The sequence below is a fragment of the Meriones unguiculatus genome, chromosome 5 (assembly GCF_030254825.1).
Source record: "Meriones unguiculatus strain TT.TT164.6M chromosome 5, Bangor_MerUng_6.1, whole genome shotgun sequence".
Classification (NCBI taxonomy): domain Eukaryota; kingdom Metazoa; phylum Chordata; class Mammalia; order Rodentia; family Muridae; genus Meriones; species Meriones unguiculatus.
The window spans coordinates 128,317,569-128,332,876 of record NC_083353.1 but is presented as its reverse complement, the minus strand read 5'-3'; the positions used below and the strand labels follow the sequence as shown (position 1 = coordinate 128,332,876).

The following is a 15,308-nucleotide window of genomic DNA, read 5'->3' as shown; positions in this document are numbered from 1 at the left end:
GCCATGGAGTGCTGAGTTCAGCTCAGCGGCCAGTGCCTCTAGGGGACAGCATGAGGAGCCTCGCAGGCAGCAGCCCACCGGGCCGGCAAGCTATCCTTTATCTCATCAGGACGGTTGCTGGAAACACTGATTACAGCAAAGGACTCAAGGCCGGCCCTTGGGATTCCTGAGAGTTTATTCAAGACTTGGTGGGGCCAAAGATTGCCCAGTGTGATAGTGGCCCACATCTGTGATGGCAACAGTCTAGAACTGAGCCAAGCCAGGGTGTTAAACCTTCACCTCCTCAAAAATAAAATAAAATAAAATTAAATTAAATTCACCCTTAACTGCGCGAGGTCCTTGCATCCTTCCCCCAAACCCTGACATTTCAGAAGGGCACCACCACATCCCGCCTTCAGCCTATCTTGTTTTAAGCAGGTTGTGGTATTTCAAGAGTTAATTACATCTGTAAGTGGTGGGAGCACAGAAACAAAAAAGCACTGTTGGTGCTGAAACTCGGAATCAAACTCATGTTTTCAGGGTGCTCCGACAAGGGCCATCGGTCAGTCTGAGCAGCAGGCGAGTTTCTCGGGTCACTGGAGGGATCTGCCCTGCGCCTGCCCATCGACGTGAGACACGCACGCGTGTTTACTTAGCCTGGTGGCGGGTTGCTCTGCCTAGAGTGAACCCCTCAGTTCCCGATCCCGGGGGGGGGCGGCGGGGGGGGCGAAGGTGGGAGAATGGACGGCACCTCTGAATCGGTGTCTTGGTGGCCAAAGCAAAGGCTGCCCGTGGGGCTATACCCTGCGGTGTACCGCGTATCTGATAACCCTACTTTCTAGGGCCTGGGAGTCGGCTTTTGCTGTGTAGTGGAGCTGGGGTGGGGGCGTCACTGACGTCTTGGCCCATCTCTGCTGTGCTCGCCCCCGGCTGAGAGCGGGAAGCGGCTCCTCGGGGCCTGGGGGGTGGTGGTGGGTGGGATGGTGGTGGCAGGTCGCAGGTGAGGATGGTGGGGTGGAGAGCGTCCTGGGCGGGAAGGGTCCTCGGCCTTAGGCGATGGGCTCCGTCCTTCAGTTTCCTGCCTGGGCGCGGCAGTGTCCGCCCGGCGCTCAGCTGCGGAGCAGCAGAGAAACGCGATAGGAGGCAGCAGCTGGCTTCCCACCACCCTAAAAATAATCGCCGCCGCTGCGCCGCCGACCCGGAGGAAACGTCGCCCATGGAGTGCGCGAGCTCCTCGGCTCGCTACGGAGCGCTCACCAGCCGCTTTGGGCAGTCGCTGGCTGTAAGCTGTTTGATCTTGATCTAGTAGTTTGCTTTAGCTTTTCGGCAAAGGCGTTCGCTGTTCCCAGGGCTCAGGGGACAGGGCTCTGACTGGAGGGGGTCAGGTTTCCAGTCTGACTTGCACAACCCTGCCCGCCGGAGTCGGAGCCTGCTGGAAACAGGGAAAGGTGTCACTGACACACACAGACTTTCCCAGCCGTTCCCTTTCTACTTCATATTCCACGCCGCAGCTTTCTGTCTACTGATTTTTTTTCTCTCGCTAGGAGTTCGGTGTACTCCTTTGAAATCTGCAGACTTTGGGAAGGCTTTTGGAAGGTAGCTCAAGTGCGCTGGTAGGGGGACTAAGTACCGGAGCCAAACCCAAGGTATTACTTATTTATTTATATTCCGTTGCTTGCTTCGTGTTGATTGCACTGTCTAAGAAATCTTATTTGTGCAGGGAGTCCCAGAATTGCCTTTCCCCTGTCACAGAAGGAACGTCACATCTCCTGAAGGGCAAACGGACAGTTCAGTGGTCATTTTTTGCCAGGAAATGTCCTACTTGGATTTGTATAGAACCGGGCAGACAGCTGTCTAGAGAGGCAGACACATTTGTTCATTCTGTGAGGTCTCCACCGAGCAACTTGAGCGAAGTGATTGCAGCGTTTGCTTCTGTGAATGAGGAGTTTCCTGAGAGCGTCATGGTAACTGTGAAGACGTGAGCGCCTTCAGGGAAGCGTGCTTCTCATCTAAGATAGTTTGGCTAAGGGCTGAGTAACATGCCGGGAACTGTTTCCTATGTAAGAAGGAAAGCTATCCTGTGCGTGTGTGGTTTAGATGTTTCCAGAGCCCGAGGCTGCCTGGCACAGTCTCTGGGTCACAGCTGACATTTTCTGCTGGGTGGGCAGGGAGGTGGCTGCTTTCCACTCACTAGTCTAAGATGGAAGGAGGAGGCTGACAAGAGTCACCAGCGTTCCTTCCTGATACGCTTTACTATCCTAGCGTGCCTTCAGAACTAAATCCGATAGCCTTTGTTCTTTCCTGCAGAAGAATCGGTAGAGTTGCTCGATAATCACTAGTTATGGACAGTAACAGGCTATAACACAAGCGCTGCAGAGCTTCGCATAGTGCGAGCCCAGGGCTAAGTGTGCTCATGCTCCTGTTCTCTCAGGAAACAAGACGTTAGGTGCGCAGAAGTCCTCCTTCTCCTTTGTCTTCTGTTCTGCATGCCATCCCATTAATCGAAGTTTCAGTTTTGGTCTCGTTTTAAAGTTTGTTCCTTCCTATTCCCCAACCCTGATGGCCATTGCAAACACTTGACTGCATTTCGGAGGGACTGCGCTCGTAGAGAGAAAAATGTTCTGCTTCCTTATGATGCAGGGGAGGGCACCAGAATGGACGTCGGATGACAGTCTGGCCCTCATGAGCATCAGTGTGTGTCCTTCCTCAAATGCTCACAACAGCCTGAGCTCTGGGAGAGAACCAGAGAGGCTGTTCAGGCTTTTAAGGACATTTAGAAGGCTGGAGTGTAGTTTGGGTTGTAGAGTGAATGCCTAGATCATGAGGCTCTGGATTTGAATCCTAGAACGATACACACAGGTGTTTACACACACACAAACACACACACAACCATCTTGACTCAGTGTCTTGATGGACACAGCAACTAAGATGTCTGCAATAAACTTCCTCTTTCCCTCCTTTGGGTTTGTAATATAGCTGGCTATTAAGAACCTGCTTCCTGGCTTTAGAAAAAGAAATCCAAAGGTCAAGGGGGGTCAATAGAAGAGATGTCAAAAGGAAATGCTAAGAAGTGGAGAGAGTGGGAATTAGAGATCGTAGCAGAGGGTACAAAATCTTCTAGATTTTTCTGTGACTTGTCAACTTAAGGGCTGGGGGTAGCTCTGTGCCCCGGGGGCAGTCTCCTGCCCTGCATTCTACTGCACTGCATAAAATAACAGAGACAACCCTGCCCTGCGCAAACACACAAGTAAAAGGCCTAAAGTTTCACTTCATAGTTTACTCGAAACAAGGAAACAGCCTTGAAAGCCTCATTGTTAGCTGTTATTTTTGATTGTTTTTCTATCGTTATCAAAATGAATCTACTAGTATACATATATGAAAATATAGGTTCCATTTTGCCATTATTTAAAAACTTTCAATTTTTTTCCTGTTTTTTTTTTAATAGTGGGCATGGTGGACCAATTATATGGCTGAATCTTGAACTTGTTTTAAAAATATAATTTTTTTGAAGCTCTCAACTGGAGAGCCTATCAGTGACTTACCAAAAAAAAAAGGTTTATCAGAAATAATAAGGGATATGATGGATTATATAAAAACATTTGGACTATAATCATAAACTTTCCAACCAGTTGCTTATACCATACTAATGTAACGATTTCTAACACTTCTGAGGGAAATTTGATTTTCCAAACAATTTGGCTACTATCGTCTTTATTCTCTGTGTCATATTTTTATTTTTGGAGAAGAATAGTGTCCATTACTAAATTAATTACCAATGAAAGATATTGTTAGCTAATGAGATACTGACTTTTTATATCCTAACTCAGAATCCAACATAAATGTGGAGAAGAGGGTGTGGTGAGGTTAAACTCTTAAACTACTGTTTGTTTTAATATGAAGAGTTCAGATTAGTTCTATAGAAAAACGGACAGGTGGCTGACAGAGGGGAAAACACAGATTATAAGTCTGACTCATGGGTGGGAATCTCAAGCTGTGTACTGGCTGGCAAATGTCGGGACTTATCCGAAGCTCAGGATGGTCTGGAAACTACCCACAACATGGCCGTCATTATGTGTGCCTTCTGAGGGCTTCTGACGTCACATGGGCAGAATCAGGAAGTAAGCAGATGCCAGTTAGATAGCAGGTTCCTTTCGAACATTTTTCAGATTGCTGAAAGATTAGTTGGGGTCCTAAGGTCTTGCTTTGATGAAGCAGTGCCTCGAGGCTCTGTTGTCTTTTCAGCAAAGAGAAAGATCTATTTCAAACCAAAACCAGAGCCTGTCCGATGCTCACACTCCCATAGGTTAGCAGCTGAGGTCCTCACAGTGACTGCCTTGAAATTCTGTGTTTCCTTTTCAGCCTCACCGACTTTCATTGTACCGGGACACTGACCTCTAACTCAGCAGCTAGCCTTTGTTATTTCTAGTGGCGTTTTTGTAACAGCCAGAAGGCCCAAATGTGCCAAATGGGCATTAACTGATGAAAAGATAAATAAAATATGGTAGAGCCTGGACCCTAGGAAGTTATTCAATTCTGTGCTTAGAATATTGTCGAGAAAGTATGTTAGGGCTGGCGAGATGGCTCGGTGGATAAAGCCCCTGGCTGCTAAGCCTCTTGACCTGAGTATGAACACATAACACAGATGGTGGAAGAAGAGAACTGACTCCTGCAAATTGTCCCCTGCCTCACCTCCCTCTCCCTGCCTGCTGTAGAACAGACACATACACAAGCACACACACACAAACACAAACATTGCAAAAAAAAAAAAGACAAGACAGAAAATGCATCATTTCTTCCTTAAGGAGGGAGGGTGAGAAGATGGGGGCAGGTAAAGGGTACTAACTCTCTTTGGGGGTGATGAACATTGCTAAAATTAGTTTGGTGACAGCTCTGCCACTCTGTGACTATAATAAAGCCATTGGATTGCACATGCCCTCAGGTCTGACCCTGAGACCTAAGGCAATTTTTTTTAACTTGTCAGGAGTTGTACTTAATGTGTCTTAACTGCTTGACACTGTCATTCTTCAGAGAGAAGCAGCTGCTGTCTACAGTCCTGTTATTATTCCCTACAACAGAAGAGAGACGCGGCTCAGCCATTTGTGTCCAGATAACACAGCTACGGTCTTTCCTTCCTTCCTTCCTTCCTTCCTTCCTTCCTTCCTTCCTTCCTTCTTTCTTTCTTTCTTTCTTTCTTTCTCTTTCTCTCTCTCTCTCTCTTCCTTCCTTCCTTCTTTCTCTCTTTCTCTCTTTCTTTCTCTCTCTCTCTCTTTCTCTCTTTCTTTTGTGAATGAGCATGGGAAACGATTTCTTATTGTACCATTTTCAAGTTTTGTTCCTTTCCTTCTTTTCCTTGTCACATCACCATTTTTGTCCTTTTACTTTATCTTAGCCAGATACGTGCTTCTCTGAGGCACCACTTTACACAAATTAAAACAAAACAAAACAAAACAAAACATAGAAAGAGGCTTAATAGAACATTATGGACAACCTGAAGTTATTTGACATGATTTCTGTTTCCCCCACCACAAAAGCAAGGAGGATTAAATTTAGGCTATAAACCTCCCGGTTAAAGCCCTCATTTCAGGAAAGAAAGTTTAATGCTAAGATGTTCTTTTCTTCATTTTAGGCTAAACAAACAGGAAGAGATGAATCTTTCTTTTTGTGGGAACCAGCGCTCCTCCTATAGCATCTCTTGTGGTGTTCTCCAGAACCCCTGCTTTGTGGACGCGCTCAACCTGGTCCCTCATGTCTTCCTGCTCTTCATCACCTTCCCTATATTGTTCATTGGTGAGTCATCAAATGCCCCACATTACAGCACCACGTGTTTCTGTCTCTCTCACGGCAGAGCTTCTGCGTGACGCTGCATTAAACTCTCCACCCTGAAAGCTGATGTGTAAGTTTGTGAGATCAGTGTAATGCTGTTTTGTGTGTTTCAACTGTATATACTTGCTGTAGAGTCCTCCCCAGGCTAAACACTAACTGTACCTACTTGGGCTGACGTCGCTCTTTAAAAAGGTTCAAGGAGAGAATTCTGTAAGGCAGGACCAAAGCACTTGGGGAGTGTTTGCCTTATGCTATGAGACAGGATAGAGCCTGGGAGAGCTGGAGTGCTCCCCTCCAGTGCAAACAGTGACCTTCACAGCCCCATCTCCTCAGCAAGAGCAAATCCCCCTGAGTGTTCACCTGGCAGAGTGGCAGGAGGGAGAGATTGCACAATGACATATCCATCCGGGCCTTGAAGGAAAGAGGGGCGGGTTATGTCTTAAGGAGAAAGAATTCTTATGAAAATCATTTGGAAAGTGAGCAGTGTGTGGTAGCTAACACCTGTAATTCCAGCACCCGGGACGCTAAGGCAGGAGGATTGCCATGAGTACTAGACCAACAAGGGCCACATAGTGAAACTGACTCAGGAAACGAACAGAAAAGCTTGTAAATATACATTTTTAAACCATTTATATGTGCATACATGCACGTAATCTGGTTATTTACAGCCATTATCCATAATTTGTGAAACTTCCTGCAAGCAACCAAAATAGATCATATTACTGATTTTTTTTGTTTGTTTGTTGTTATTTTCCTGGAGGCAAGTTTCTGTCACATAGCTCCGACACCTGGAGCTTGCTATGCAGCCACTATGCCCTTGATCTTGTGGTTCTCTTGATTTAGTCTCCTGAGTGATATGGGAGTTACAGGCATCACAACCCCATCTGAAAAAAAAAAATAGACCTGTTACCTTATAAAACATTAAACAATACTTTTATGTATAAAATGATTAAGACTGATGTAAAATTAAATACCTTGACTAAAGCAAGAGAGATAGAGCTTATTTGGCTAACAATTTCTGGTTAGAATTCACCACTGTGTGGAAGTCAAGGCAGTCAGAACTGTCCTTAGACAGGTGGGCCTGGGCTCTATAAGACAGGTAGCTGAGCAAGCCAGGGGACCAAGCCAGTGAGTGGCATTCCTCCAAGCTTCAGCTTCCAGCTTCTACCTTGAGTTCCTGTCTTGCCTTCCCTTGACAATGGAGTGCAAAGAGTGAGATGAAGTAAATGCCTTCCTCCCTGAGTTGCTTTTGGTCATAGTGTATATCATAGCAATAAAGAAGCAACCTACATAGACACCACATGTTAACATTCCAACAGTGATCAAATAATTTCTGTTATATGGCATACAAAGAGGCCAGTATAACTCTTGGTACATTGCTGTTTATGTTAAATAAATGTATAGACACTGAATATTCTAGGACCGGAAAGTAGAAAGAATACTCAGTTTTCATGTAATAGTATCTAAAAGCATTGCAATTTTAATGCAGGTGTACGGGTAATGATTCATACCTTGACATGAAGTTAGTCTGGGACATCCCCCTGTTTAATGTCATCACAAAGGCTGGCCACAAGGATATCTAAATAGAAGGACTAGAGTAGTCATTGGCAAAGGAACATGATGGAATGTTCATTTATGACATTGGCTCCTTATCAGTATGTGATGCCTAGATCAGTATCAAAGAAGTACCACATACTAGGGAAATTAGGACATTGCAGGAGAGACACAGAACTTGCCTGCTAGAGGCAAAAGCATAAATGACAGAATGTCTTAGTAAAACTTTCCTTCCAGATGTGAATTACACTGGGAAGCACTGAGACCCTAGTCAGGTTTCTCTAGAAGGCACTCCCTTCATCTACACAGAATTCCTTTCTTGCAATATGTCCTCATTTTCAAAGTACATTTTAAATATCTGTAGTCAAAATCAAGAAAGAATGAGCCGGGTAAAAAAAATGAGGTGGGATTCTCCTCTAGTGTACCTTAAATGAAGTGTGACACTCTCTCCACTTACAGATTGGGGAGGGAAACCTTAAAATTTGACCAAGAAGTAATTACCATTATTTTGTTCTATTGTAAGCTCAGGGCTAACCAATAGCATTCTCAGTCTTTCTCAATACTTGTATGTACGACTGAATTATCTCATTTTATTTTAAGTTGTGTGTGTATGTATGTATACCTGTATTATGGGATGCCCATGCTGGCCAGAAGAGCTTCTGGTGCTAGAGTTATAAGCAGTTGTGAGTTGCCCGTCTGTGGTCCTCTGGGAACCAGACTCTGGTCCTCTGCAATATCAGTATGCATTCTTATCTGCTGAGCCATCTCTACAGGCCAATTTCAGCTTTCTTTGGGAAAAGCATGGTATGTTTGTTGAACAGTGCCGGCCCAGCCAGAGGCAATCATCTTTCTCATATGATGGGTGTACTGTTCAGGGCTATGGAGGCAGCTCAGTGCATCAGCAGTTACTGTGCAAGCATGAGGATCTGAGTTTGAATCCCCAGAACCCACATAAAAGAAGATGCAGACTTCTGTAATCCTAGCACTCCTATGGCGAGATGGGAAGGGAGACAGGAAAATGCCCAGAAACTCACAGGTCAACAGTGACCAAGATGAGGACATCATGACACACATGTGCTCACATTCACACACATGTGAGCAATACATGAACACACGTGTACACACAACTATGCATGTGATTCAGAATTGACTCAACAAATGGGTCCCCTATTGTATCATCAAATATTTCTTTTGTTAGCCCCCTGCAAGCCTCACCTTTTAAAAGATTACAGATCCTGATTTTTTTGATATTGTAATTATTCATTTGTCTTGTCCAGTGAGTCAGAAGTTGTGAGAGCATCAGTTACGATCATGTTGTTCTCAGAGGCGGAGAGTCAGTTCTGAACAATGAAACATGTGCTAATGTATGAGCCTCCGCGGTGTTGTAAATCTAATGTAAATAGTTATTTTTAACATAGTGAAAACAGACCAGATTTTCCATGGCCGCAAGGCATTAGGGTTCAGGCACGTTCCCAAAGCTTGCAGCAGCATGCAACAATGTATAAACCTTGGTTATAATGACACTTTTGTTAATCACAGTTTTGTCCGCCTTGTCTCTCAGGATGGGGGAGCCAAAGTTCAAAAGTGCAAATTCATCACAACACATGGCTTCATTTTCCCGGACATAATCTGAGATGGATTCTGACGTTTGCGCTCCTGTTTGTGCACGTTTGTGAAATAGCAGAAGGCATTGTTTCAGACTCGTAAGTGACTCAATTTACCCTATATCTTACAGTATGACAGTAGGCACATAGACAGATAATGGCAGTTTGTTTGGGGGTGGGGGATCCGACCATGACTTATTGGCAGGAATAAGTGTCATGGATAAGTGCTCAGGATAACCGTGTGGGTTTTGTCTTGTGAGGGCATGTGTGATGTATGTCCATGTGTGTGAATGGAGTGTGCATGTGGAGATCAGAGAACAACCTCTGTTGTTGGTTCTCACTTTTCACACTTTTGACATGTGATTCCATTGCCATTGCATACGCCAGGCTAGCTGGCCCACGAGCTGTATCGGATTCACATCACTCCTTACGAGCACTGGACTGCAGATGCGTGCTACCTACCCTGGGTTCTGAGGGTTTGAACTCAGGTCCTTACGGTTGCACAGTAAACACCCTGCTCAACTTTCTCCCCAGGCCCTCTCTGTTTCACTGTCATTGTTGCCTCGCTATGTAATTTCTCTGGTGGGTAATTTCAGGTCTTTGTGCTCAGTCATGAGCTTTCGGAGCTCTTTGTTCTCCTTTCCAGAAAGTTCTGTCCTTTAAACCATTTTTAAGTGTACTTTATCTTTAGAAATAGGTGTATATATATCATCGCTATTGTATCAACTATATTTATCTCTATGTATCTGTCTTGATATTAATTGAATATGAAGCTCTAATAGATATGTAGTTATAGTTTATTATAGTTATCAATTCTCAGATGTTCTCATTTAATTTGCAAAGAAACAGAGATAGATGAGGCAGGTACTAGGGAGCCTGAGAACCACTGAGACAAAGGGACTGAAGTAAAAGATGAGAGAAATTTAACATCAGATACACATGAAGTCATATTTCTAGTGGAATTTTGTCCTTTCAAAAAAATTCATCTTAGGAAATGAAATACAATGAATTTTACTTGTAAAAGTGGTCTGTGAAAAGTTTTTCTCACACAACAACAGAATAAACTCATGCATTAGGAAAATATTGATTGTGTGCTTAGGCCATGGTATCCCTTTTATTAAAACATTGATTTGGAGACACGTATGGTTCCACACATCTTTAATCCCAGCACTAGGGAGGCAGAGGCAGGTGGATCTCCGTCTGAGGCCAGCCTGGTCTACATAATGAGTTTCAGGATAGCTGTAGCTATACAATGAGACCCTGTCTGAAAAAAAAAATCAGTATTAGAAGTCTTTAAAGTATTTTTTTTAAAAAAAAACTCAAAAACTATTTTCCGTTTATTTCGTAGGAACTTCTTTGATAACTTCCACGTTTTTCTGTTGCAGTTAGCAAGGGCTGACACTTCTGTCATGGAGCCAGCTCTTCTGCAATGCTTCATGGTGCTTCCTTGTGGATGTGCACTTGTCTGAATTTCTGATAAAAGTGGAAAATCAGAGATTTTAATGCATATCCTTATTTAAGGCAATTGGAGGTTTACTTTGCCATTATCTTTAAAACTCTGCTATTTTTGTATGACCACAGCCAGTACTAGCTTTAGTACTTTCTTTTACTTCTATAACATGTAGTTTGATGCATGTGTGTGTGTGTGTGTGTGTGTGTGTGTTAAAAGAGACCAGTCTAATATCTCTTAGAACTTTGATGTGCAGTCAAGGAAGACTCTTCTCTTCCAGCCTCATGGCTGATGTGTGGAGTGAGAGACAGAACACAGGCTGAACCAATAATGAACGTCTTTTGGTAATGGTGGAAACCTGTTTGTAATGGTGATGATCAGATCTGTCTTAAAAACAAATGACAAACAGAAGCAGCATAATCCTGTTCTTGTGCATGCTATACCACGTTTTAGCTACAGACTTCTTACTTTTTATCCAGGCTTCTCAAAATGCCCTCTTGCCATGGACCTCTTAAACATTTAATTTGCTTCTTTTCCCCCTCTCCCCTCCTCTGACCTGCCCTGAAAGCTGCTTCTACGAGAAACCCAATGAATATGCACGACACGGTCATGGCCATGTTATCATGGTTGTCATTGCTAATTTTCCTTCTTTGTCCTTTATGCATATGGCATATGTGTGTGTGAACTTGTGTGTGGAAGCAGATGTGTGTGCCGGTGCACGTGTGTGTGGGCACAGCAGCACTTGCCCATCTCCCAGCCCCACTTTCTGTGCTCCTGTAACCAGAATCTTTGTCAGATAGTCCTTGCTCAGCACAGTTAAGCAATGGTGAGGGCTGTATTGAGTGTCCACCATTCGGTGCCTTCGTGATCTGCCCACCCTACAAGAACTTGCTTCCTTTCTTTGATCTGTTTGTCTTTATAAGCCTCAGTTGCACAACTGTCCACGCAAGGAGAGTAACTGTCACCGTCACCTGCATACATCGGCACTGGTCAACTCTTGGTCAGTCTAGCAACTGACCTTTTACAAATGCCATGTTTCCTTCATGTCACTGATGTGAAGATTTGAGACCTTCATTGTGTCACCTGCTTGTTGTAAATCATTCCTGATGCTCTCTCTCTGCCTCCTTCCTCCCCTACAACCCCCGGAACACTTACCAATAATACCATCATCCTACAGTGCAGAATAAATATGTCTAAAATGCGAATCTGACCAAGCACTAACTCTTAAGGTCCTCCAGTTTTCTTCAGAGAGATTCCCACCCAGGGCATGCATGGCATGGAACGCTTTTTGGGACATACCTATTCTAAATTTTCTGATTAGAATTTTAAATGTATTGTGTGGTTTCAAGCGTCTTTATATCTCCACATTCTGTGTCTTGTCTACTATTTTATTGACTGAGACATTGATTTTATTTTATTTCTATTGGCATTTATTCTTTGCCCCCAGAATTGGGTTTCATGTGGACAATACATTATATGCTCTGACCTCTTTGCTTTGTCCATGCCTGCCCTGTAGGGTGACTGTTCCTTTTCCTTCTGCTCATCTCTTCCCTCCCCCAATCTATTCCTGCTTTTATGACATGTAAATACATGAGTTAAGTATTTATAAATTTATATGTATCTATAAAAAATAATAGGGTACACAAATAAGAGAAAACATATTTGTCTTCCTTATTTTGCTTGATATGATGTCCAACTGCATTTTTTATGTATTACATTCTCCATTGTCAATAGCACTTCTGAAATTACTTCCTCAAATATGTCCTTTTCCCCATTCTTGAACTATTCACTCTTTCAGCTCATTGTTTTTACTGTTTTGATCATTAAATTATTTCATCAAAGCTATTTGTATATTAATGCAGATATCTGCAGCCATATAGAATGGTGGGTATATGTTTGTTTTCAGCACTTGAAGATATTGTTTCATTGTATTTAACCCATGCCTTACGTTATAGTAAATGCTTTCAGCACACTTCTGTCACACAGGTATGATGTGTTTGCTCACAATTTCTCTAAGCATCTACTGCTGCAGTCTGGCCTTTAAACACAGCTGAGTGAGTTCTTATACAAAGATTGCAGACACAATGAAGTACCCTCTAGAACCCTTTGCTTCAGACCCCAACACTGTTTTGCTCTCTCCAGGCGGCGGGAGTCCAGGCACCTCCACCTCTTCATGCCAGCCGTGATGGGATTTGTTGCCACGACAACGTCCATCGTGTATTATCATAACATTGAAACGTCAAACTTCCCTAAACTGCTTCTAGGTAAATATTCCCATAGGTTTTCTGACCAAAAAAAGAAGCATTTGGTTTCTTCCCAACATAATAAATAAATATATACGGAAGGAGGGTGAGAGTGCGAAGCATGGAAAAAACTGAATTCCCAGTAGTCTCCCAGTGTTGGAGATACATTAAATGCTCTAAGCTGGGACAGTTCCATGTTCCCGTCAATAAATGCCTCTGTGTGTATGGGAGGGATGTGCCGGCCTTGGGGACACCAGGGATTGTTCGCTAACATTCAGAGCTCTCTCACATAGTGGCCCTGTGAATGTGCCTCCCTTTGCCTGGGAGTCTTGAGACCCTTCCAAAGGCCTCACCCACCCGCTATTGAAGCCATAGGATGCCACAGCTCCTCAGAGGTATCCTTGGCACGGAGTGGATGTTGCAGCATGCTGAAAAGTATGCAGCCGGGAAGTGCAGCTCCTCAAACCACAGCCCCTCCCACCTGCACTGGAGCCAAGGCTGCCTAGCTAGCCTTTCCTGCCCTTTGACCTCTAGGAACTAGAAGTTAAGTGATTGTTATTTTTGTCCTATGCTGACATGATGGAACTCTTCCCAGTGGGTTGTGCTCAGAGCTTTGGCTCATGTTTCTGTTTCATGCGTACATTGTCATGGAGCTGAGACGAACACATGCATCATGAACCCCTAGTGAACTCCTGGCTCCTGTGAACCTGCTGAAGTTATGACTACAATCATGTGTTAGTACAAATGAAAGCTTGGAATTGCCCAAGGCAATTTCATGTGATTGATGTGGGAAAATGCCACAGAGTGCTGACCAGAAATTCTAAGAAGAAACATAACAGAGTAGTGTTTTATTGTCAAGAGGATGTTGATGTTCAAGATGCATGCACAAGAAAAATGCTGATTCCTTATTTCTGTGTTGTCTTACACGGGGCTGGGGAAGGCAATCTAAGCAACATAAAGGGCACGTTAAGATCTGAACCAGCACCAAAGGCTTTCTAGTGAAAATGGTGGCCAGCCAAATCACAGAAAAATGGACATGTGAAAGAGATTAAAATTTTTACTTCGAAACAACAACAACAACAAAAAAGAAAAATTTGAAAGTGTAATTAAAAGTAAAATTATACTTGATAAAAATTAAAAGTAAATTTGACTCAATTTTGACAATTGAGTCAAAATTGGAGCATAATTATGATGTAGGTGTGAGACAGGACTGATAGAATTAAAATACAGGGACAATTTCTCATTGTTTTAAGAGAAAGACTTGATCCCAGGGGGAAAATGCTCATTTTAAAATCATGAACTTGTAATTTTGTTCCCATTACAAATTTATGATAAAAACTTCCAAACATGCAGAAAATTGAGAGAAGTATAAAAATATTCACCCACCCCCTACCTAAAATTATACTTCAATTTAGGTTTCATTCTGCTTTAGCACAAATCTTTATTTTTCTATTCTTTATACACACACACACACACACACACACACACACACACACGGTCTGTGACCAGAGTTTAATCTTTGTCTACAGTTCTTCCTGAGAACTAAATTTTGCATACTTGAAGCCAAGAGGCCTTGAGTTGTTAGACGTGTGCCCTATACCCGCCGCAGCACAGCCGTCAGCCATGCTGTATGCTCTGTCCCTTCCGGCCTACCCCCACTTCCCTTCTCCCTGCACAGGCAGTATTTACCCTGATTTCCTCCACCACATCGAGGTCAGTTTGTCCTTCAGTTTCACAAGGATTGAATCAAATAGTCTAAACTCTTTTAATTTAAACAGCTTGCTCTCAGCATGATTCTCTGAGCCTCATTAATAAAGTAATTTAACCAGTGCTTTGTTCTTGGAATCAGCTGTTGGATAATATCCTTCTGCACAAGCATATCAACTATTTCCTGTGTTATTGATGCACACCTACACTGTGTCTAGAGTTGGGCTATCATGGGAAGCAAAAGGCTGTTGTGAAAAGCTTTGTGAATGCACGAGTTTATTGCTTTAGGGTAAAATCCTCAGAGATAAATTTCTGGGCCAGAGATCAGGCGGAGGTGTATGTTTACATCGGTAAGAAACCAACAGGTGTTGCCTTGACGTAGTTGAATCATTTTATACCTTCAGAAACAGTATGTGACAGCTTCAGCTCCACATGGACACAGCCGTGGCGAGCGTAGTCCACCTAACGTAGCCATACTGGCGGGGATACGCCAGCAACTCACCATGGCTTTAGTGTGCATCTTCCTGTTGATGCCTGGTGCAGAGCGCCATTTGATGAATTTGTTGGTTGCCGTCTCTGTAAGGTGCCGAGTTGTTATCCTTGTTATCTTTTTAGAGTGGATGCTGGTATGTTTTGTTTTATTTTTAGCAAGTTGGATTTCATCTCTGAGTTGTAGAGGTGTTCTGCAAGATTCAAGTTTGGAGCATTCAAATTCACTTCTTTAACTGAGTCTCTTGTTAATCATGAAATTTTAATTTTGATGTGGTATAATTTATCTAACATTTTTGTATTGTTATTGCTTTTTGTGTCTTAAGAAACATTTACTGTCTCATACTTTATCTGCTAAGTTTATGGTTTCAATTATTTTAAAACCATGATCCATTTAAAATCAGTTGTGTATAAGATTTTGTTGGAGTGCAAGGTTATTTTCCTTTCAGACACAGCCAT

The 15,308-nt window shown here is 43.2% G+C and overlaps 1 protein-coding gene across 7 annotated transcripts in view; it reads left to right on the top strand.

Moving 5' to 3' along the window:
- Nucleotides 1–954: 954 nt before the first annotated feature.
- The window catches only part of Abcc9 (ATP binding cassette subfamily C member 9), a 111,120-nt gene continuing 96,766 nt past the window's right edge, over nt 955–15,308 (top strand). For 2 of the 7 annotated variants that reach the window (XM_060384429.1, XM_060384424.1), the window contains exons 1-5: nt 958–1,261; nt 1,524–1,625; nt 5,606–5,766; nt 8,918–9,059; nt 12,553–12,674. In XM_060384429.1, the coding sequence (XP_060240412.1) occupies nt 5,625–5,766; nt 8,918–9,059; nt 12,553–12,674 (406 nt within the window). In that variant the 5' untranslated portion in view covers nt 958–1,261; nt 1,524–1,625; nt 5,606–5,624. Of the gene's footprint in view, nt 1,262–1,328; nt 1,626–5,605; nt 5,767–5,793; nt 5,873–8,917; nt 9,060–12,552; nt 12,675–15,308 lie in introns of those variants that run through there. The other 5 variants (XM_060384428.1, XM_060384425.1, XM_060384427.1 and 2 more) reach the window with 5 other exon arrangements.